The sequence below is a fragment of the Camelus bactrianus genome, chromosome 6 (assembly GCF_048773025.1).
Source record: "Camelus bactrianus isolate YW-2024 breed Bactrian camel chromosome 6, ASM4877302v1, whole genome shotgun sequence".
In the NCBI taxonomy this organism is placed as follows: domain Eukaryota; kingdom Metazoa; phylum Chordata; class Mammalia; order Artiodactyla; family Camelidae; genus Camelus; species Camelus bactrianus.
The window spans coordinates 71,780,910-71,803,214 of NC_133544.1; the positions used below are offsets into that span (position 1 = coordinate 71,780,910).

Below are 22,305 nucleotides of genomic sequence, written 5' to 3' on the forward strand. Positions count from 1 at the left end.
GACCACAACATCCACCCTTTTGGAGGTGCAGACACTCTGCCACACCCCCTGTGAGTACGAGACAAGGCAAAGTGAGCCTCCCGTGATTTGGAAGCTAACTGTGCCTCTCTGCTTTCCAGCTGTGTCGGCTCTACAAATTTATTGAGCAGAAGGGAGAGCTGCAAGATCTGACGCCAACCATAAATTCATTAATAAAACAGAAAACAGGTGTTGCCCAGTTGGTGAAATATGCCTTAAAAGATCTAGAGGAGGTTGTTGGACTGCTGAAGAAACTTGGCATAAAGTTACAGGTTTGGCAACTGTTTGATTCTGGCAGTATAAATTTGTAGCATTAGTAATAGCACAAGGAGGGGAAATGGGATTTATTTTATGAATACCTAGTAAGTGTTTTATTTTTCCAGAAGAATTCAACTTTCTACATTTTGGAACATTTGATATCTAGTAATAATTTTGGCTTAAATCAGAAAATTTCTCTACAAGCATCACAATTCCTGTTGTGCAGCAATTCTTATTATGTCAGCCTTGGAGGAGTGGTTATTCTTGAAGAGAGCAGAGCTTCTCTTACTTGGCAGGCTACAGTTAAGCACGCTGTGTGCCAGATCTTACTGAATATTTTGATTATGCTAAATAGGCTGTTCTATGCTCTTGATGGAAAATGGCATTTTCAGCTTTGCACATTCTAAATCTCGAGCACTTGACACATTTGTGTGGCATTTCACTTTACAGGTCTTGATCAATTTGGGCTTGGTTTACAAGGTGCAGCAGCACAACGGAATCATCTTCCAGTTTGTGGCTTTCATCAGACGGAGGCAAAGGGCTATACCTGAAATCCTTGCAGCTGGTGGCAGATACGACCTGCTGGTGAGGGCTTGCCCTGTATTTGTGGATTTGTTCTGGCTTAATTTCATTTCTTCCTCAACTTACTATTTTGAAATTTTGCAAGCCTACAGGAAAATTGAACCATAGTATAACTGAACACCTGTATATATTTTCATCTAGGAATAGAAGTGTCTTGCGAACTACATTTGTAATCTTTTAAACTTTTATTTAAATAATTGTAGGTATATAGGATGTTGCTGCAAAGATAGTACAGAAAGGTCTTATGTACCTTTTACCCAATTTCTTCCAATGGTTAAGCCTGCCATAACTATAATAAAATGCCAAACCCAGGAAATGGACATTGGTACACTGTATGATTCTAATTCTGTGCCATTTTTATCACACGTCGTAAATTCCCATAACCACCACCACAGTTGGGATAGAATGTTGACCCTGACCCATACAAATGGAGTATAGAACTTTACCTCCCATTATGTCCCTCATCCCATCCCCCACTTACATTTGTCTTCTACATCCAGGGTGGGAGGAGGGGCCTTTACTGCTTCCCACATGCCTGCGCTGATAGTACAGTGAAGGGTGGAGGGATGGTGACCGGGGCATGGAGTGGAGGGTGTTGGCCATGGCTTTGTTACTGCTGGATGGTGGTGGAAGTTCCAGCATCACCCCCGCCCAGCCTCTTCCAGGACCACCCCAGTGGGGAGGGGGACCTTGTTACTGCTTGGGTTGGGGTGGAAATCTGAGCTCCTGGGGATCCTGGTCTCCACTGACACTTCTGGGGTAAGCATTACCCCCAGGCAGATAGCAAAGTCCTGGGTCCCCATTCAGTTTTCTCTGATGCCGCCCTGCTAGGACTTGGTGGGGGGCTCCTTCCATCTGGGTGAGGGTGACTGTGTTGGCCCCTACTCAGCCTTTGTGATGGGGGTGTCTGTGCTTTTTCTGTGTTTGGCTGGAGCAGGGCAGGTATTATTTAGAAGTTCTCTGTCTTGCTGGGTTGCCCCTTACTTGGTCTTCTGGCCAGAGAAAGCAGTTTTTCCTTGGGGTTTTTTTTCTTGGTTCTCCTTGGCATTTCTGGGTTGCCAGTTCCCCTAGCACCCAATCAAGGATACATGAGACAAGACTAACCCAGGCAACTTGCCACATGTCATTTCTCACATCCCACGATCCCTAGTCAGCCTGCCATCCTCTCTTAACTGTCAGCGTCATCTTAGGTTTGTTTTATATGTAATGTCTAGGGTTTTAGCTGTACTTAGTAGAAAGAATAGAGAGAAATGTACCTACCCATTTTGGCCCAGAACCTACATATGCAACTTTAAATTGTCTAGTAACAAAGTAAATTAAGAGAAACAGGTGAAATTAATTTTAAAAATATTTTATTTAACCCAATATATCCAAAATAATATGTAAGTGTGTAATCAAAATTTTAAAAATTATTAAGGAGCTATTTGACATTCTTTTTTCCATTCTGAGTCTTTGCAACCAGTGTAGGTTGTACACACACAGTGCATGTTGATTTTGAGTAGACACTTCCAGTGCTCAAGCCCCGTGTGACTAGCAGCTGCCATATCGAACAGCTCAGCGCTAGATGCAGCATTCGTTAACATTTCCTAAACTTGTGTGCTTGCTTCACTCTCTTGCTACACCCACACACTTCTTTTTGTTGAGCTCTTTGGTAAGTTGCTGTTAGAGTAGATGCCCGCTAATACTGCTTTTCCCATGATTGCAGTTTCTTGTCCGTTTTATGACCAGATTTGTGTGTGTCTCTCCGCAGATTCCCCAGTTTAGAGGGCCACAGGCGCTGGGGCCAGTTCCAACCGCCATCGGGGCCAGCATAGCTATAGACAAGATCACCGCTGCCACCCTTGGCGCGGAAGAGCCCGTGAGTCCAGGCTTTGCTTTCTGGCAAGCTTTGCGGTGTCTTTCCTTTTGCAGTCATTTACAGAGAGCCCTAGTTGCGGCAGCTGCAACTGAGGGTGACTGAGGGCTTGGGAGGTTACCTTCACCACGAGAGACAAGCCTAAGTCCTCATGCCAGTCCTTAGCCTCTGCTGCCTAGCTGGGGGACCTGAGTTTGCTAGCTTCCTTTCCTTGTCTGTGCTAGGCTGTGTAAACGTGAGATGCTACACGTGTTAGCAGACTCAGTTCAGAGCCCTTTGTTAATAATTACTGCTGTTCCACAAAGTTAGAAATGGTTTTTCGCTTGTGTTTTAGGCAAGATTAGTTTTCCTAGAGAAAAATTATCTTCCTGATGGCCTAGGATAGTTGAAATTATTTCTACCTTGAAAGACTAATGTAAAAGTTTTTTGACTATGTCATTTTTTTTACTATGTCATTTTGAAGCAAAGACTTCTGCATTTATGTTGCTGTGCAAGACTTTAAGATGCCTGTTTTCACATGAGTGCTGCCTCCCCGGCCTCATATACGTGCCCACAATCTCGCTCCTCTGTGTAATCACTCTGCTTCTGATTCAGGTTATTATAAGCTCTTGTGACCTCCTGGTTGTAAGTGTTGGCCAGATGTCCATGTCCAGGGCCATCAACCTAACCCAGAAGCTCTGGTCAGCGGGAATCACAGCAGAAATCATGTATGACTGGTCACAGGTAATGAGACAAAAAGCACCTGGGAGTGAAGTACAGACAGTCATGGCTTCGACAGCAAATCATCCTCTATGGCTTTAGTTTCTGCCAACTCTATCTCTGTGGTTTGAGCTGCTTCCTGTATGAGTTTCTGACTGTTGCAGTAAATTACCATAAACTTAGTTGTTTAAAACAACACTCATTTATTATCTTACATTTCTGGAATTTGGAAGTCTGAAATCACTTTCAGTGGACTAAAATCAAGGAGTCCAATAAGCCTGGTTCCTTCTAAAGGCTTTAGAGAGAGACTCCATTTCCTTGCTTTTTCCATCTCCTAGAAGCTCATGGCCCCTTCATCCATCTTCAAACTCAGCTGTGTAGCACCTTCTTTCCTCTCTGCCCTGTGCTTCTGTCCTTACATCTCCCTCTAACTGATCTTCCTGTCTTCCTCTTACAGGGACCCTTGTGATTACATTGGGCCCACCCAAATAACCCAGGATAATTTCCCTATGTAAGATTCTTAACTTAATCACATCTGTAAAGTCCCTTTCACCACGTAAGGTATCATGGTCCCAGGTTCCAGGGATTAGGATGTGGACATCTTTTCGGGGCCACTATCCATCCTAGCACACTTCCCAAAGGCATTCTGTGTTTCCCCAGACCTCCCGCAGCAGGCCTGACACCTGCTCTGGGTGTGGAGGTGAGGAAAGTGGCACCACTGAGCAACTGCCTACCCTTTTGAATGGGGAGCCTTTAGATGACTAACTTCTATACAAGCAGATCACAGAAGGGGCTGCATTCCCAAGTGATCAGCCAAGTTATACGTGCTTCACTTTCACTCAAGGTGCCCCAGAGCGTGAAGAGATGCCAAGGGAAACAGAACCCCAACCCACCCACCTTCTCTTCCCACATCACCTGCCAAGAGGTCTTTGAAGCTGCTGCTGTCCATTTTTGTGTGTGTTATATAAAATTCATGTCTAAAGTATGCTGAGCAATAAATAAATTGTAATCATTTGACAGAGCAGTATCCTATTCCATTTGTTTACTTGCTTCATAAAAATGTTAGAGAAGTGTTCTGTCTTACATTAAAATTGTAAGCTTGGTAACGATGACTTCAGCCCTGCACAGGGGCATCCCCTGCAGGCTTCTCTGCTCTGATGCTTCTTTGCTTTATGCTTCAGTTCTGCTTTTCACCATCTACTATTTCTTTTATTGCCTTTGCTTCCCTCAAAGGCCTTTTCACTCTGTGTGTGTGTGTGTGTGTGTGTGTGTGTTTGTGTGTGTCTGTGTGTGTGTATTTTGGCACCTTCTATGAAGATGGGAAGTCTTTGGAAAACCTCTTAGTGTGTAAAGCAAAAGAAGTCTTATTCCTCCTTTGAGTTCTGTACTCTTCTTAATATTTATTTCAACCCTGAAATCAGCATGTTTAGTAATTCACTTTGATAATACATTGAACACAGTGTTTTCATTCTCATTACTTGAAGCTGTTCCAGGTGCTCTGTGTTTATTTGTTTCAGTCTCAAGAGGAATTACAGGAGTACTGCAGACATCACGAAATCACCTATGTGGCCCTTGTCTCAGATAAAGAGGGAAGCCATGTTAAGGTAAAGACCAGAGGAAATCTTTCACAATTCAGCAGTCAGATTTCCCAAACTATATTAACTATGGAGCACTCAACTTCCCACTGAGGTTCTGGGCTTGGGTGTGGGTGGAAATCCATGATTTCATTCTCCTTTTGAATTGCTGGGCCTGTTTTTAGACAAAGTATATAAAATAAAGAAGAGAGAATCTGAATCTGAATACTTCTCTTTGAGCTTAAAAAAAAAAAATTAAAAAGCTATGGCTAGGTTTTTTTTCTACTTCTTTCCCCTTGTTCTGTTTCTCCATCTAAGAAAATGAGAATAATAACTAATGGTGATACTTGCTGGCTGGCATATCCTCTGGCTACTTCCTAACCAATTTTACTATGTTGCTTTTGACTAAAAATAATCATATATGTATCACCTCATAACCTTTATTTCTAGTTTTAAAGGGGGAAAAAAATCAACATATTTTCCCCTTGTTTTTCTCTTACAATGTCTTTGTCTGCTTTTGATAGCAGAGTGTTGTTGGTTTCGTAAATGAGCTGGATCTTACATACTCCAGATCATTTTCTATAGAGTTGCTGTTATTTCATCCTCAGATATTTGGCACAGTTTACCAGTAAAGCTGCAGAGGCCTAGATACAGAGCTATCAGTTTGCCTCTTTCTCCTTAAGTGAGTTTTTGGTAGTTTGTATCTCAGAATGTTTCCATTTCACGTAAGTTTTCAAACACTCCCTTTCACTATCTGTAGGATCTGTAGTAATAATCCCTTCTTTCATTCCCGATATTGGCAGTTTATGCCTTTCCTCTTTTTTTCCTGATCACCCTGGCTAGACATTTATCAATTTTGTCTTTTCAGAAAACCAGTTTTTGATGTCATTGATTTTTCTCTTATTTTTTGTTCATTGGCTTTCTTGCTTGTTTTTTTTTTTTTTTTTTTCATTTTTTTGGGGGTGGTAATTAGGTTTATTTATTCACTTTTGGTTTGGGGGTTTATTTTTTGTTTTTATTTATGCATTTTAATGGAGGCACTGGGGACTGAACCCAGGACCTTGTGCATGCTAGGCAGGCACTCTACCACTGAGCTATAGTAACAGTCCCCCCAACATTGGTTTTCTATTTCATTGATTTCATTTTTTTTCTTCATTCTGCTAAATTTAGATTTAGAGACAGTCACTAGTTGAGGTTTGCTTTTTTATCCACTCTGACAATCCCTGCCTTTTCATTGGAATGGTTAGACCATTTATATGTAATGCAATTATTGAAATGGTTGGGTTTAAATCTACCATTTTACTATTTTTTCTTTGTTCCACCTATTCTTTTTTTCCTTTTTTTTTTCTCTTTTAATGCCTTCTTTTTAGATTGAGTAGATTTTATTCCATTTTATCTCTACTGTTGGTTTACTGACTATAATTCTTATTTTTGGTGGGATTTTTTAGTGACTTCTCTAGGGTTTATAGTATACATCTTTAACTTACCACATTTTACCTTCAAAACATATTATATGCCTTTATATATAAGAACCTTATAACGAATACTTTCATTTCCTATCTCTCATCCTTTGTGCTGTTGTTGCCAGTTTTTTTCCTACATGTGTTACTAACTCCATAATACATTGTTATTTTGGGGGTTTTAATTAGTTATCTTTTAAAGTGATTTTTCAAATAAGGGGGGAATGTCCTTTATTTTTATCCACATAGTTATCATTTCTGGAACTGTGTATTCCTTTGTGTTCAGACAAATATCATTCTGATTTCATTTTCCTTCTGCCTGAAGAATTTTCTAATATTTCTGAGGAGTGCAGGTCTGCTGGTCATGAATTCCCTTAGTTGTTATTGGTCTGAGAAAGTCTTCATTTTGCCTTCATTTTTGAGAGATATTTTTGCTAGGTATAGAATTCGTGATTTACATTTTTTCTTTTTTGCACATCAAACATGTGTTTTATTGTCTTCTGACCTGATAATTTCTGTTTAAAAGTCTGCTTTGATCCTTTGTATATAATGTATGTTTTCTGGTACCTTTTGAGATTTTCCTTTGTCACAGTTTTCTGCAGTTTGAAAAAGGTGTGCCTTTATGTTCTAATACTTGGTATTGATGGAGCTTTTCTGAACTATAGATTGGTAGTTTTCATCAAATTTGGACATTTTTCAGACATTATTTCTTCAAATATTTTTCTGTCCTTTTTCCTTCTGGGACTCTGATTATAGTATATTAATCATTTGATATCACCCCACAGCTCACTGAGGCTCTGCTTTTTGATTTTTGTTTTTTCTCTATGCTTTATTCTGGATCATTCACTGAACTTTTCTGTAATATCTTATCTGCTATTAGTCCCATACAGTGCATTCCTTATTTCAGATATTGTATTTTTTTCATCTGTATAAGTTACATTTGTGTCTTATTTTTAATGTCTTCCATTTCTCTCCTCATCATGGTTCTTGTTTCCTTTATATTCTTTATGAGATTTATAATAATCATTTAAAATTCCATCATCTTGACATCTCTGGTCGGTTTGTATCTATTGATGTTTCTCCTGGTTATGAGTCATATTTTGCTTCTACTTTGTATGCCTAGTAATTTTTGGTTGGTTGTTGGATATTACGAGTTTTACATTTTTTGATGCTAGCTTTTCTTCTGTTCCTATAAATACTGTTGGACTTTGTTCTGGGATATAGTCAAGATCCTTGGATTCTGTTTGATCGTTTCCAGGCTTGACTTTAAGTATTGTTAGAGCAGGTCCAAGGCAACCTTTAGTCTAGGCCTAATTTTGCCCCACTCCTAAGGCAATGCTCTTTGGAGGATTCTGCCTGAAGCCCTGTGAACTAGGAGGTCTTTCTGCTCTGCTAAGAACAAGCACTATTCCCAGGCCTGTGGATTTCAGAAATTATTATGCCTACTCATTGCTGGTGGTTGTTTCTCCAGCCTTGGGTAGTTTCCTCTCACTCGTGCACAGATCAGTTCTCTGCCAAAGGTGTGAGTGGACTTCTCTCTAAAGCTTCAGAAATCTTTCTTTCTCTGTGTGTAGCTCTCTCATCTTCAGTCCTCTGCCCCACAATTTCTAGCCATCTTGGCCTATCTAAACTCCAGTCAGTCTCCCCAGCATGGCAAGACTTCTGGTCTCTTCCTCCCTCCATTGCAAACTGCAAACTTCCTCAACTACAAAAATCTGGGGCACTTGTAGGCTCACTCCTCTAAGATAATAGTCCTCCACTGCTTGTTGTCCAGGGTCTGAAAACCATTGTTTATATATTTTGTCTAATTTTCTAGTTGTTTAAGGCAGGAAGGCAGTTCTTACAGTAGTTAATTCTTCATGGGAAGATTTGTAGGTCCCCACTACTAGTCTGCTTGTTAGTCACAAAATCATAAATGACTGTAAGTCCTACTAATCAAGCAAGCCCCTTGCAGAACAATGATTGCTCCTGTAATATTACCAAGAGATGGTCAGCTAGCCTCTGCTGGATAATTCCAGCATCGTAATGCACTGCTGTAATGATTAGCAAATTTTAAAAACTTGAATCAGTATCTGCTTTCCCAAATTTACATTCACTGGTCCTAGTTCTGCTCTCTACAATAGTCAAAAACAACAAGTCTAATTCTTCCTCCTTTTCCTAACTACCTTCAAATAAATTTTAGGAGACCACTGCCATGCCACTCTAAGTGTCCTCGTTTCTGGTTTAAACATTGCAGTTACTTAAGCCATTCTGTATAACATGATTTCCAAATCCTTGACTCTCCTAATTAACCTCTAGACACACTTAACTCTGTCAGTGTCTGTCCTTAAATGCAATACTAGAATTCTACAGAGCATTCTAAGCATGTTCTGACTAAATGACAGAGTCAATCCAGAAAACATAAGTCTCCTAATATAGCCTACAAGCGAACTCTTAGCAACCATGTGGTTCTTTTGGCTTATACTGAATTTATCGTCAACTAAAACTTTTTGGCCTTTTCACAGTCATCACATGTTTGACTGGCCTTCTACAATGAGAACATGATTACAGGACTTCATGTTTATCTCTGTTAAATGTGATCTTGTTCATTTCATTACATTGTTCCAGTTCGTCCAGCTTTTTTTGACCTTTCTGCCTCTGTTAATGGTGGGTCAGTAGCATCATCTTCATATTTGAAAGGCAAGACGTCACTTCATTTACCCATTCAGTAAATGCATTATAAGCATTCACAGTGTAGAAAGGATTGAATTTAGGGCCATGAGGGTGCAGGGCCATTTAATCCACAGGCCCTGCTGTCAAGAACAGAAGACATTCATGCATCAGTGTGAGCTAGAAATTGCTAAATACCATAAGAATCCTACAAGAAGGCTCCCTGAGGATTCGTCAGCCCAAGAGATTACTACTGAGTAGCATGGAAGTCTTCAAGTGGAGGTGGGATTAATGCTGGACCCTCATGGATGAGTATAGATATGTGCTAAAAAGGCCTTTTAAGCAAAGGAATAGCAATAGTAATGGTAGTTCTTTCAGCAGATTGTCTCAAGGAGAGAGGCAGTCCAGCAGAGAACTATTCTGGCATTACTCTGAATAGTCTGTCTGGGGTGAAGCGAGACTGTGACGAAGGGCACTTCAGCAGGAAAGAACAGTTCTAGCTAGATCGTGGAGAGCCAAAATGCACAACCAAGGAATATGGACTTTATTTAGCAGTTAGTGGAGAGCCAGTGTATGTTTTGGACAGAAGGGGACATCAGAGTTGTAGATGAGAAAAATTAATCCGCAAGGATGTGTTGCATAGAATGGAGTGAGGGAAAACTGAAGACAGGGATAGCCAAGGAAAGAACACCAGGTTCTCCCAAGCCAAGGCAGGGTGCTGGCCATGGAGTAAAGATGAAAGGACAGGCACCATAAAAGTGGGATCACAGGACAAGGGTTTGGAAAGGAGCAGGGGAGTTGTAGAAACCTTGGTGACTGACCAGAGGATGCTGAAGGGAAAAATATGTGAAAGAATCAAATGAAATAGGAGCTGGTTCATCTTGGCTTTTTTTTTTTTTTTAATTCTGTCACCTATAATAAGCTATTCTAATTTACACCAGAGTTTCTCAACAGCCACAATTTCACATTTGGGGCTAGATAATTCTTTGTGGGGACTGCTGTCCTATGCATTGTAGGATGTTTAGCTGCCTCCCTAGCCCGTACCCACTGGATGCCAGTAGCCCCCCACACAGTTGTCACAACCAGAATGTCTCTAATCATTGCCAAACATCCAGTGGGGAGCAAAGTCATCCCTGGTTAAGAGCCACCAACCTCAACTGTTGACTTAGTAGTCTTACTGTGGTACTCTTGAGCCTATTGGCTTCAGAAATAATGGGTCTGTTTCATTCTTTTTAAGGTTAAGTCTTTTGAGAAGGAAAGACAAACAGAGAAACGTGTGTTGGAGTCTGATCTTGTAGACCACGTTGTGCAGAAACTGAGGACAAAAGTCAGTGATGAGAGGACTGTCAGGTAATTTAGTGAACAAAAGCGCGGAAAACCGGTTGCAATTGCCTATTTAGAATTTCTGTACATTTATTTAGAAAGCCAATTTGATCCTTTTGGGAAATAAAGATAGGTCAGGATAATTTTTCATGAACCATTCTATCGCTTCTGAATAACTCAGCAATTAAAAGTATATAACCTCCTGTGTAAGACTAGTCATATCTTACTTTCAGTGTTTGTTCTTCATAACATGTCAGAGACTATTATCATTTTGAAAAGCCCAAGGAGCCAAATATGTCTGCCATTATCTTATTTGGTCTGTTAATCAGTGAATTTCAGTAGTGTTTTATCAGTGGTTTTGAAATATCTAACGTTCTGAGAAATAATAATGTTCTGGGAAAAGAGCTCACATACTTATCATGGGAATACAGATTGGTTCAGCTCTGGATAGGATTTTAACAAAGTTAAAAGCCTTAAAACTAAAACTTTAAAAATTGACCCACCAATTCCACTGTAGGAATTCATAATAAAAAGTATTCCGTAGGGATATATATACAAAGATGTCTATGAAGGCACTGTTTATTACAGCAGTTCTCAAATTTTTTGGTCTCAGAACCCCTTTATACCCTTAAAAATTATTTGAGGACCACAAAAGCTTTGTTTATGTGGATTTTATCTGTCAATAATTTCTGTTAGAAATTAAAATGTGAACATTTAAAAAATATTTTTAGATAATAATAAACCCATTACATGGAACCTAAATAACATTTTTAATGGAAAATAACTATTTTCCAAAACAAAATAAATTCAGTCAGAAAGAGTGGCATTGTTCTACACTTTCGTAATCTCTAATGCTTTAGAAGAAACTATATTGTCTTACCTGTTTCTGCATTCAGTCTGTTGTGATATATCGCACGTCATGTAGTCTCTGGAAAATTCCATTACACGTTCATGAGAGGATGAAAATAAAAGGGATAATTAACATTTTAGGATTATTGTGAAAATAGTTTCGACCTCACCAACACCCTGTGAAAGGATCTCAGGGACCTCCAGTCCTCACTTACAATATCACAAGATTCATTTGTGAAATTTTCAAGTATAATATCACAGTACTCATTTTTAGAAAGTTGTTCAAATTATGGTAAATACAGTGAAACACTGTGCAGCCTTTAAAAATCATGATTCTAGTAAAGCTGAGTTAATTACAAGGATGTGTGTCCACAAATAAGATGTATGATATGATCCCATTTTTGTTTCAACCAAAATATATAGCCCATGCATAGAAAAAATGTCTGGTATAATGTACCAAATTTTTAATTATAGTTATTTCTGGTTAGTGTGATTTACAAGGGATCTTAATTTTCTTTAAGCTTTTCCATATATTTGGAACTCTTATATATATGCTCATAATCACAAAATACAGTACTCTACTTTTTTTGGCTTTACATCAGCGATTCTCAGTCAGCAGCGGTTTTGCCCTCTAGGGGACATTTGGCAATGTTTGCATGCAGACATTTTTGGTTGTTACAGTTGGAGGTACTACAAGTATCTATTAGAGACCAGGGATGCTGTTAAACATCCGGTAGTGCACAAGACTGACCTCCCTCACCCGCTCCCTGCAAAACAAAGATTTATCTGGCCCAAAATGTTGATAGTGCCAAGACTGAGAAATCCTGGCTTGTATTAAAAATAAAAGTTCTTGCTTTTTTCTCCTTACCCAGCCCCCACCACTGCCCATCTGCACCTATCTTGAATATATTCACTTTCAGCCTTTTTCTAAGGGAATATAATGTTCTCGAAATCACCAGGTATTAGGATTAAGGATCCAAATCACAAGCAGAGGTGTAGAAGAGAAAACAAATTATAGAAAACAATTTATTAAGAGTGACTATTAATAATAGTATAGGCAAACATTATTAAGACACTTAAAAGGCCAGATGGAATTTGGTTTTAGCAGGAAGAGGTTTAAAATCTTTCTTCCATGTGAATGATTATTTCCCTCTTTTCCCAAGATAGAGTGCTATTGTGTCTCTCAAAGGCTATAAATTAATTCAGTCTTTGAAAGAACATCCATTCACAGCTTTTGAAAGAATCTCATTTACTAAGTGTTCTCCTGTGGGTGATCACCAGGGTTGCTGCCATAATGAAGGTGGGGCACTGCTAATGTTTCCTTGTCTTGTGCGGGGAGCAGAAAGAACACCCATTATATTTCATTGAAATTAGCTTCTTATGTTGAGCCAGTATTTCAGACCCAACTGAATCAGAATGTTGTCCTTAGAATGTTAATTTGAAAAGACATCCTTTTAAATTTTTGTTTGCTCTTAACCAAAAGCATAATTAAGTGCAAATTTTTGTTTTTTTCTCCACTAAGAAGTATTTATTAAATACTTTGAATAGAAAAAAAGCCTCCAAGTATATAGCTCACTATAAATTACCTGTGTTGCTTTTGTCTTCTTGACTGTTTATTCTAATTGTTTTTGTTTGCTTGTTTTTAGAGAAGCTTCCGATAATCTTGCAGTACAAAATCTGAAGGGGTCATTTTCTAATGCTTCAGGTATAATTACTAATTGTAATCTAAACTTAATAATGCTTGTGTGTGTGTGTTTGCTCTAAGCACTTAGGACTATGGCTAACTCACTACATCAGAAATACACTTTTAAAGTAACAAATATATGATTAATTATACCAAATGGAACTTACCCCTATGCTTTGAAACCCAAATCCTAGAAAATGATAAAACCACTGGGAGTTTGGTGACTCTTTTTGATCCTAATATATCTCTGTCTACTGTCTTATTTTTACAAGTAGTTTAATCCTCCTTCAATTCAGTTTATTGTATAGATCAAATGTGGATAAATTTTCCCCACACAGAAGACTGAAGAAAAGGATTTTGAAATGCCTTGCAGAAAGACACTATATATACCTTTGTTTTCATGACAGCCAAGAGGGGACGGTGGTGATAGTTACACCTTTAGTCTCACCACCTCCGTCATCCCGACTGAAAAAGAATGTCCCACTGGAGTCCATGAGAAGACGTTTGGCTTTTAACAGAAGTGGGTCTTTTGGGGTTCATTTCTGTTAGCACTGACTTACTTCCACCATCAGATTTTAAATACTTGAGGAACTTTAATTAGAGCTTGGGAGGCATTAAGTTTTTCTTCTTGGGTTCATGAGGTTTGACCCATGTTGCCTCCCTATGCCTTTGTCGGCTGCCACGTGAGGAGAGAAGGCTGGTGATCTTGACAGAAGCATCAAAACCATTGGGGTGGGGTTCTGGGCTCCTGGTCAAGTGCAGAGATAGGAAACAAGGCCCAGACATAATCCATAGGATCACCCCTGAGGGGATTCTCATCATCTCTGCCATCTCTGTGGTGTGTTGTACAAAGTAGGGCCAGATAAGGCCATAATTTTTAAAACTCTTCGTTTCAGGTTTGTTTGAAGTCCATGGAGCAACAGTTGTTCCCATTGTGAGTGTGATGGCCCCAGAGAAGCTGTCCGCCAGCACTAGGAGGCGGTATGAAACTCAGGTACATGGTCCGTTTCCTGGGCTCTCTAATGTGAGCTGCAAAGGAGGAAGAAAATGAGAAAGGAAAAGAAAGTTTCCTGGAAATGCTTTTCTTCCCTCTTCCCAAACTTGGTGGTTGGAGAAAATTTCACCAACACAAAGGACTTCTGGGGCCAGGATCCTGTGCCATTTGTCCTCCAATGGCATCAGTGTACACTGGGCACTAGAAGCAGCCATTGTCACAATTACTGGATCTAAACAAAAACTTCCTTATCTGGGTCTAATAGCAAATGGGGTTTGTTTTTGTTGTAAACAACAGAGCAGAAGAGATCTGTCTACAAAACTTGAGGCAGGTTTCTCACTGCTGCTTACATGTTTTTGGTATCTGCTGTGTGCCTGATTCTGTGCTAAGTGCCAGGTGAGACAGAAAAGATATGGCATGGCCCTAGTCCTTGAAGAGTTTATAACCTTAGAAGCACACGCATTATATAGCTGGAGAACAATAGAAGGAACTAAGTAATAAGATGCTGAATTAAATAAACTGAATGCGTGTTAGAGTATGCTGCAGCCATAGGGGAGAGACAGATCAATGTTGGCAAGGATGATCAAGAAAGGCTTTGTGGAGGTGATCCCTGAAGGAGGGACAGTAGGACGGGCAGTACAGACAAGGCTAATGAGCACAGTCAGGACACTTGTGTCACTTAGGAACCGGTGAGGGTTAGAGAGCGTCATTATTCAGAAATGGAATTAGATTGAAATACAAAAGGTCAAGTTGCCTCATTTTGTAAGCTTTCCTGGCTATTTCTCAGGATACTGGGTGGAAACTCATTTTTCCTATCTTTCTACCATATTTCAGTTCTATGTTCTCATTGCTGTCACCTTCCCCCTTTTCTAAGTTTAGCTTAATGCTGAAATCTTTTACATGCATTTTTTTGTACATGTATTTTAACTGAAGTATAGTCAGTTTATAATGTGTGTCCATTTCTGGTGTACAGCATAATGCTTCAGTCTTACATGAACATATATATATTCGTTTTCATATTCTTTTTCACCATTTTAAGTTACTATAAGATACTGAATATAGTTCCCTGTCCTATACAGTATAATATTGTTGTTTATTACATATGAGTATCTGCAAATCTTGAACTCCCAATTTCTCTCTTCCTACCCCCTTACCCTCCTGGTAACCATCTACATGCATTTTTTTTTTAATAGTACTGAGCTTTTATTAGGTGTCATTTCAAAATTATAAAGAAATAAGCAACTGGGTGGATTATTAAACAAATGATCGAGATAGGCTATAAAATCTCATTTCCTTAGAGATCATGATAGACTAGACACTCATCTTTCCAAGGTGGATTAAGAGCAAGTCCTTAGGTAATATTTGGGATCCCTCCTAGGCTTTGGTTTGCCACCCATGACTGTTTTCTGAAATGGGAAATGAACTATCGAGAAGGATGGCTCAGTTTGACAGGTTCTGAATTCTGACACGCTTTCTTCCTATTAGGTACAAACCCGACTTCAGACCTCTCTTGCCAACTTACATCAGAAAAGCAGTGAAATTGAAATTTTGGCTGTAAGTCACTTTAACATTTTGAGAATGGCTTCTGTCCGTACATAACTGTCAAAGCAGTTTCCGCAGTGGTCAGGCCTTTTTTTTTCTTCAGTGTCAGCAGCACTGAGATACAGGCCTGTTACCACTGTGGTGAATTATATAATCTAAATCTGTAAAGAACTGGGGAGAAAATAGGTTTTGTATTTGTTTCTCCCACTTTCTCTGAAAGATGGGGTTCGGAGGAGTGAAAATGAAAAGCACCGTTTTTCTAAATGTTTCTGGCCTTTGCTGGTAGCAGTGTCAAAACTTCGGGGTGTCGTGGGCTGGGAGTATTAGTTCACCAGTGCTGAGGTCTTAGCGCTGTCTGGCTTGGTAAGGCTGCTTAACAGCACAGGAGCATCCCCTTCATGTCGCTCCATCCAAAGTGACACCAGTCACAAGTCTGCCCAGGTTCCCTGACGTATGACGTATGTTTGTGTGTGTCAACAGGTGGATCTACCCAAAGAAACAATCTTACAGTTTTTATCATTAGAGGTAAGCAAGATGAACTCTTCTGCATTACGGCCTTTAACATCCCAAAGCTTTGCTGTTGATTTGCCAAAAGAAAATGGAAAGTGGCTTTATTTTCCTAGTGATAATTAAGTATTTTTCTGGCAGTTCCAGGAATTTACTAATATCATTCCTTTTATGTGACATGTTATTACTAAATCAGATTTTGAAGGAATCATACTTTTCTAGTGACAATTCTTTTAAGTTTCAGATGACTTTAACACTTAGTGCTTTTACTGTGTGTCAGGCTCTGGCAGGCCTTGTTCTAAGCATTTTACAAATATTAACTCATTTAATCATAACAACCCCAAGAGATATGTACTGTTGGCCTTTTTTACAGATAAACAGAATCATTTTACGTCTTATGGAGAACAGAAGCAGAGGCTAAATGTCTTACTCAGAGTCACCCCAACTAGTAAGTTGCAGAGACAGGATTTGAACCTAGGCAGACTAGAGGGATCTATATTGTTAACCGCTGAGCTACGTGCTTCGAACAAACCTTTGTTCCAACTAGGGAAGCTCGTTTGCAGAACTAGAACAATACGGAAGATCTTTTTGTAAAAATTAAATGAATTTAGGTCCTATTTTATATGCTTTTTAAAAAATGGGTACATACCCTTATCAAATAGCCTAATTGAACTTAAAAATTTTTTAATGCCTTTGCTGTATGTTTAACTATAAGAATGGCCACAGATGATTTTTGCAACGTCATATCAAAGAATACTTTTGTTTCTCCAATGTTCAGTCACAGATTAAGTTAGATGACAAATGAACTTTGCCCCAGAACTAACATTTAATACATTTTCTATTCTTTTCTTTAAAGGTCATACTCCATTTATATAAAATACTGGCTGTATTCTCTGTGCTGTATAGCATATCCTCCTAGCTTATTTTATAAGCTAACTTCCCCTTCCCCCTACTGGTCATGTTGCCCTGTAAGCAAGCACATAGCACTATGCACTATCCTGGCAGATCACTGCTTTGTGAGCCACTCAGATGCGTGTACAGCAGAGGTGGTATCTCCATTTCACACAAAGTAAACAGTTGGCATAAATAACTCATATAAAGTCCCATGAGCACATGGGGGTTGCAGCGCTGTTAACCAGGATCTGGTAAGGTAGTCTTATAAAGAAACTCGATGCTGCAAAGGAAAGAACCCCAGCAGTCTCCCCACTAGTTCTCTCCCTATCACTGATTTCTTCACTGTACTTACGGGGGGCAATGACACTGAGTTTTCATTAGTGACCCTGAAAAAGCCAGTTAATACACCCTACTACCTGTTAAGTCTTAGCTATTTTTCTTCCTAGTGGGATGGTGATGAACAGGCATTTAACACAACTGTGAAGCAGCTGCTGTCACGCCTGCCAAAGCAAAGATACCTCAAATTAGTCTGTGATGAAATTTATAACATCAAAGTAGAAAAAAAGTAAGTTATCACTTAGGCATTTCAGGTTTTAACATGGGTTAAAACTCAAGGAGGGTTTTTTGGGGGGGGTTCTTGTTTTTGTTATCGAAGGAGGGGTTTTAAAGTGACACATATTTTGTCTTGTGGTTAGATGGTTAATAAGCTGCTATGTGAGAACTACAATTGGTAACCTGTAAATACTCCCCAGGACTGTGACTTACAGTCATGATCTTGTCAATAACAAAACACAGTGGTCCCAGCAGCAGCTATCTCAGTCATAATGGGAATCACCCAGGTAACTCCTAGCAATGTTTATATGAAAGAAAACAAGTGTGACTAATTTGCTTTGTGTCCTTTTGTCAAATGCCAGTTGTTCATGTCGTCATCCGCTTAAAAGGCAACAGCAAAACCTGTGGGGCAAGTGGTGGGCTCCTTATGTAGACCCTTATACTGTGGACCCTTGCCGGTCACAGCTTCTGTAAAACTTATGTAGTTTTTTAGTGACTAGATTTTGTTTTTGATTAAGCAAAAACCTCCTATGGTTAAGTCTTCTCAAAACAATTTATCAACCCCTTATCCTGTCTTTTTCCTTCTTTTGCAGGGTGTCTGTACTATTTCTGTATAGCTACAGAGATGACTACTACAGAATCTTATTTTAATCCTAAAGAACCATCATTACACTCTTCAGACAGGAGCTTATACTATAAAATGTTGTACATTCATTGTAATTTTAAATTAACTTTACAGTCTAAGAAGCTGTCCTACAAAGTTGAGCTTTGTAAGTTTTCCATGTGTAATATATTATACATTTGTCTTTTTGAATATAAAAAATGTTTTCATATATCTGCTGTTTTTTAATTGCAAATCTATTAGAACTAAAGGTTTTGTGGAGCTAGAACAGGAGAAATCAGCCTTGTTCCTCTCTTAGCCTTACTGAGTAAGCACATAAAAATGTCCAAAGTAAAGGGCATAAAGAAATCAAATATTGTTAACAACTTGGAATCTTTATTCTTGATTTTGTCATAAGCTTATTCTAAGTTTAGTTAAGGAAACTCATTTGGCTATGAGAACTCATTCAAATTTTCTAAGGGAACTATAATGATACAATTAGACAGCTAGTTAAGGAAAATATCCATGAAACAACAACTTTTTATAAAATTGTCAGGTTTCAATTCTAGTAACCCATGAGATAGGGCTTAGAGCCTCTTCGTAATTACATCACTCCAGAATTAGTAACTATTGCCACAAACTTTATGGGGAGGGAAAAGGAATAAAAGATGGTCAGTGCTGATAAATACAGGTTTAATGATACAGTGCTCTTCACGGGTGGCTACAGAGACTTTAAACTATAATCCAAGAATATACAACCATGCAACACAGACCACTTAGCCAGATCTAAAATAGACTGGTTTCTTACAACTACCCTGTAAACACTGCAGCCCTTCTTCCATCCAAAGATGACCCTAACCTCACGTGAAAAGTTACTGTACAGGAATCAGAAACCCAGCTTTGTGGCCAAAAGTAAAACCAAAAGAACAGCATTTAAGTGGTTAGTTGGTGAAAGCAGGAAGTCTGGGTCCCTTCACTGTGCTGCTTTGCTCTTCTTGCTCTTGCTCTTTCTGTCCCTCTTCTTCAGCCCATCCATGTTAGCTCTCAGTAGGTTTGAATAAGCCTAAAAGACAGAGCATGACCTTAGTGGGAAGAGCTGCAAACTGGTGGAGCAGCTGCCTCATTTCCATAATAGATTAGGGGAGCCAAACTCAGAAAGCCGATCTGATAAAGCATATAATTCTATGGGACACTTGTATCCTACGGGAAATGGTATAAGGAAAACACCCTCACATTATAGCAGCTTCTGCAACACTCACCCACGGTGAGTTAGTTGCATGTTTTTTACTTTTTTTTTTTTTTTAAGCAAAAATGGAAACCTGCAGGCAATTTCTTAAGCCATGCCATAAGTAGAGAGTATCTGAAGCGTAAGACAACAAAATCCAGTTAAAAAAGACAAAATCAGTATTGAAAGTAAAACTCATAGCCTGGCAGCTTTTACTTACAAACTGCTGGTAAAACATCACAGGACAGCAGTGAACCTGAACAGCAATCTTAACCCAGTGGTAAACATGTTGACTCCTGCCCTGAGGAAAGGGACACAGGGATCACCAGAAACTCACCATCTGAAACTTATTCACTTCTTTGGAGCTCACCTGGAAAAGAAGGGAGAAAGGTCACCCATTATCCATAGAGGAATCATCTGCCTCACCCAGTAACAATTCAAAAGCCTCATGAAGCCAACATCCTAATCCTTAAAAATACTTCTTCCCAATTGCAGAGATCACAATATGCTAAAAGCTATCTTTCTACTTCACCTTCCTCTACCTGAGGAACACGCAAAGTAGCTCTGCACTTTTTTCCACATGAGAACTGTTCCAAGATAGGATAGAGGCAGAAGTAGGCTCCTTAAGAAGTGATGCTTCTCCCCTCTGTTGAAATCTTACACGTGTGGCACTGACTTTTTCCCCCTGGGCTCTGAGAGATATCAGAGGACTTGGTATTAACCTTTTATACAAGATACATTTAAGTTACTCCCTCCCCATCTTATTTTAAACCTACCTTCCATTAATTCAGACCCATTTAAGCAAAATGAATGCTACTGCAACAAGAGAAATTCTACCTCTGAAGTCTCCTTAGTTTTCTGTATTTCATGATGCCCAACTTTATTTTTAAAAGCCACATAAGCTTGCTTTACTGTAAAAGTCTTCAAGGTAACTAATATAGGGAGACTTAATCAACTAATTATGGTCTATCATATCTTATCATCTGATTAGAGGGCAGTCCAGTTCTACCCCAGCAGCATAAAGGAGTATTCATTTGGAATCCAAGGAGTCTCTTGCTTTCATATTCAACCTCCACCTTGAAAGGAACACTAGGACTCTTGACTAAATTACATGCTCTCAAATACAAAGTTTAACATAATACATGTTTGGTACATGAATCACAAAGACAGAATAATCATCTTAAAAGTAAAAGCATCATCTGGTACCAGGAAACTGTTCACTGAAAGCCCAGCACAGTAAGGGAATAAGGAATCAAATACACCAACTGCTCCTGACGGTGCTACTAAGAGTAAGGACCAACATGCTAATTTTATTTCTAACAGGTGTTTGACTTTTACCCTTCATTTTAATTTTGCTCTTGAGTTTTCTACTAACATAATAAAAGAAGACCCTGATCCCAAAACAGCTGGGGAGGTAGACACTAGGCTTTATTTAAACAAAACAAAAACACCTGGTTCAGATATACCCCGTCCTCAGTTAAGTTCAAGTCTTTAAACTCCAAAACTGTAGTTTTAGGAATCCAACTCACCACGGTGCTGATCTTCTTCTTCCCATCAGTAGCTCTTAACAGACACTTGTTGTCTGAGGGCTCAAAGCCCTCCACGGAACCTTTCCTTGGAATGGGTTTAGTCCGACCATCATCTGCATGAAAAATACATCTTGGTGAACATGACCACAGTCGTTGTTAGCAGGTAGACAAAAAGTTAATCAGTAGGGAAGGGATACACAGGATACCTAATCCACCTTCACTGATCCAGTTCTGTGAACTACATCATTTGCTATCACCGACGGCTTGGCCACACCTTGGAAAACTACTTGCTTTTCTACTTCCACGATGGGAACACTGTAATATCAAAGCAGCTTAAATCTCACTAATCATAGCGAGGTTTGGGATCCTTGACAAAAAGAAGGGCCCTAACATGCTTGGGGCCTCTGGAACCTGAATAGGTCTAAGTGATTCAGTGCTGGGGGCCGCAACAGCCAGTCCCTAATACTTCGGTCCCTCAGCCCTGAACGTGCCCAGTACAAGATGGAGGGAGGCAGGGGAAGGCTGAGGGAGGCAGGGGAAGGCTGGGCTGCGCGGCAGACTCTGCCTGTGGCTCCCAGTCACGGGGCACCCGCGCGGCCTCCCAGCTCCCTTCCGGCGTCCACAGCTGCTTACACTTCTTCAAGGTGATGAACACGCTGCCCGACAACCGGCATTTCTGAAACAGCCTGGTCAGCTCCGTCAGGAACTGAAATACAACAAGCCCGGCCCCATTAGGCAACCCAAATCCCCGTCCCGCCTCGTCACGTCCCAGTCCCTCCCGCAGGAGACAGGTCCCGAGCTAAGCCCTGAACTACATCAGTCCCCGGGCCGGCCAGCTCTAGCGTTACCTGCTCACTCTCCAGCAGCACCATCCCGGCGCTGCTGGCTCCGCTCCGTCAGCATAAGGCCCAAGCGTTTGGAGCCGGAAGTTTCACCCCGGTTGGGCGGGACTTCCGCTATTAAGTTTCACCTCTCTTCCACCCAATCGCTGCTTCCGCCCTCTCCCCGCCCCATCCGCCCCGCGCCTGCGCTCTAAGACGCCCCCGTCCCTGGAGAGCTATGACGCGTACCGCCCTTGGGCTGCCCGGGATTTCATTAAGAAGAGGTCCTCTCCCCCAGGCAGTGGGAGGGAGTGAGACCGGGAAGAATGTGATAGAAATCTACGGTTGTGTATATTCGGCTGTATGCTGGCCACATTACCTAACAGTTTGGCGCTTCAATTTCCTCAACCTGTAATAATAATAGTATCCACTTCACAGTGTGGTTGTGAAGGGTGAACGAATTTGTGTTAAACACCTACAACTTGACACGAGGTATCATACCGCAGATCACTGCCTGTTCATCAACATTTTAAAAGCACAAACGAGGTTTCTAAATGGAAATTTTAAATGGTTTAGCATTGTTTATGATTTTTCTCTAATTTACTGGTCAGACCTCTTATTTCAGAAAGGTAAATAGATGTTAACATTGTTGCTTCCTTTAATCTTGCGGTTTTCTCTTTATTTTTGGA

At 40.0% G+C, this 22,305-nt stretch overlaps 2 protein-coding genes and 1 long non-coding RNA gene across 10 annotated transcripts in view; 1 reads left to right on the plus strand and 2 right to left on the minus strand.

Annotated features, from left to right (window-relative positions):
* The window catches only part of LOC123619713 (uncharacterized), a 38,696-nt gene extending 27,069 nt beyond the window's left edge, over positions 1-11,627 (minus strand). The window contains exon 1 of the long non-coding RNA XR_012507624.1: positions 11,299-11,627. This is a non-coding gene — a long non-coding RNA (uncharacterized LOC123619713). The remainder of the gene's footprint in view (positions 1-11,298) is intronic.
* EIF2AK4 (eukaryotic translation initiation factor 2 alpha kinase 4) overlaps positions 1-18,275 on the plus strand; it is a 79,932-nt gene extending 61,657 nt beyond the window's left edge. For 3 of the 8 annotated variants that reach the window (XM_074365892.1, XM_074365896.1, XM_045524322.2), the window contains 12 exons: positions 120-290; positions 727-861; positions 2,609-2,716; positions 3,308-3,436; positions 4,930-5,016; positions 10,333-10,445; positions 12,914-12,972; positions 13,848-13,945; positions 15,431-15,499; positions 15,968-16,012; positions 17,335-17,453; positions 18,034-18,275. In XM_074365892.1, coding sequence (XP_074221993.1) covers positions 120-290; positions 727-861; positions 2,609-2,716; positions 3,308-3,436; positions 4,930-5,016; positions 10,333-10,445; positions 12,914-12,972; positions 13,848-13,945; positions 15,431-15,499; positions 15,968-16,012; positions 17,335-17,453; positions 18,034-18,091 — 1,191 coding nt within the window. In that variant the 3' untranslated portion in view covers positions 18,092-18,275. The other 5 variants (XR_012507622.1, XM_074365893.1, XM_074365894.1 and 2 more) reach the window with 5 other exon arrangements.
* A 140-nt stretch (positions 18,276-18,415) lies between these two features.
* On the minus strand, positions 18,416-21,797 carry SRP14 (signal recognition particle 14). The gene is made up of 5 exons (XM_010965128.3): positions 21,644-21,797; positions 21,429-21,501; positions 20,796-20,908; positions 19,604-19,636; positions 18,416-19,104 (listed from the first exon to the last, which is right to left on the minus strand). Exons 1-5 carry the CDS (start codon positions 21,665-21,667, stop codon positions 19,015-19,017), a joined length of 333 nt encoding a protein of 110 aa, XP_010963430.1. The 5' UTR covers positions 21,668-21,797; the 3' UTR covers positions 18,416-19,014.
* Between the last annotated feature and the right edge of the window lie 508 nt (positions 21,798-22,305).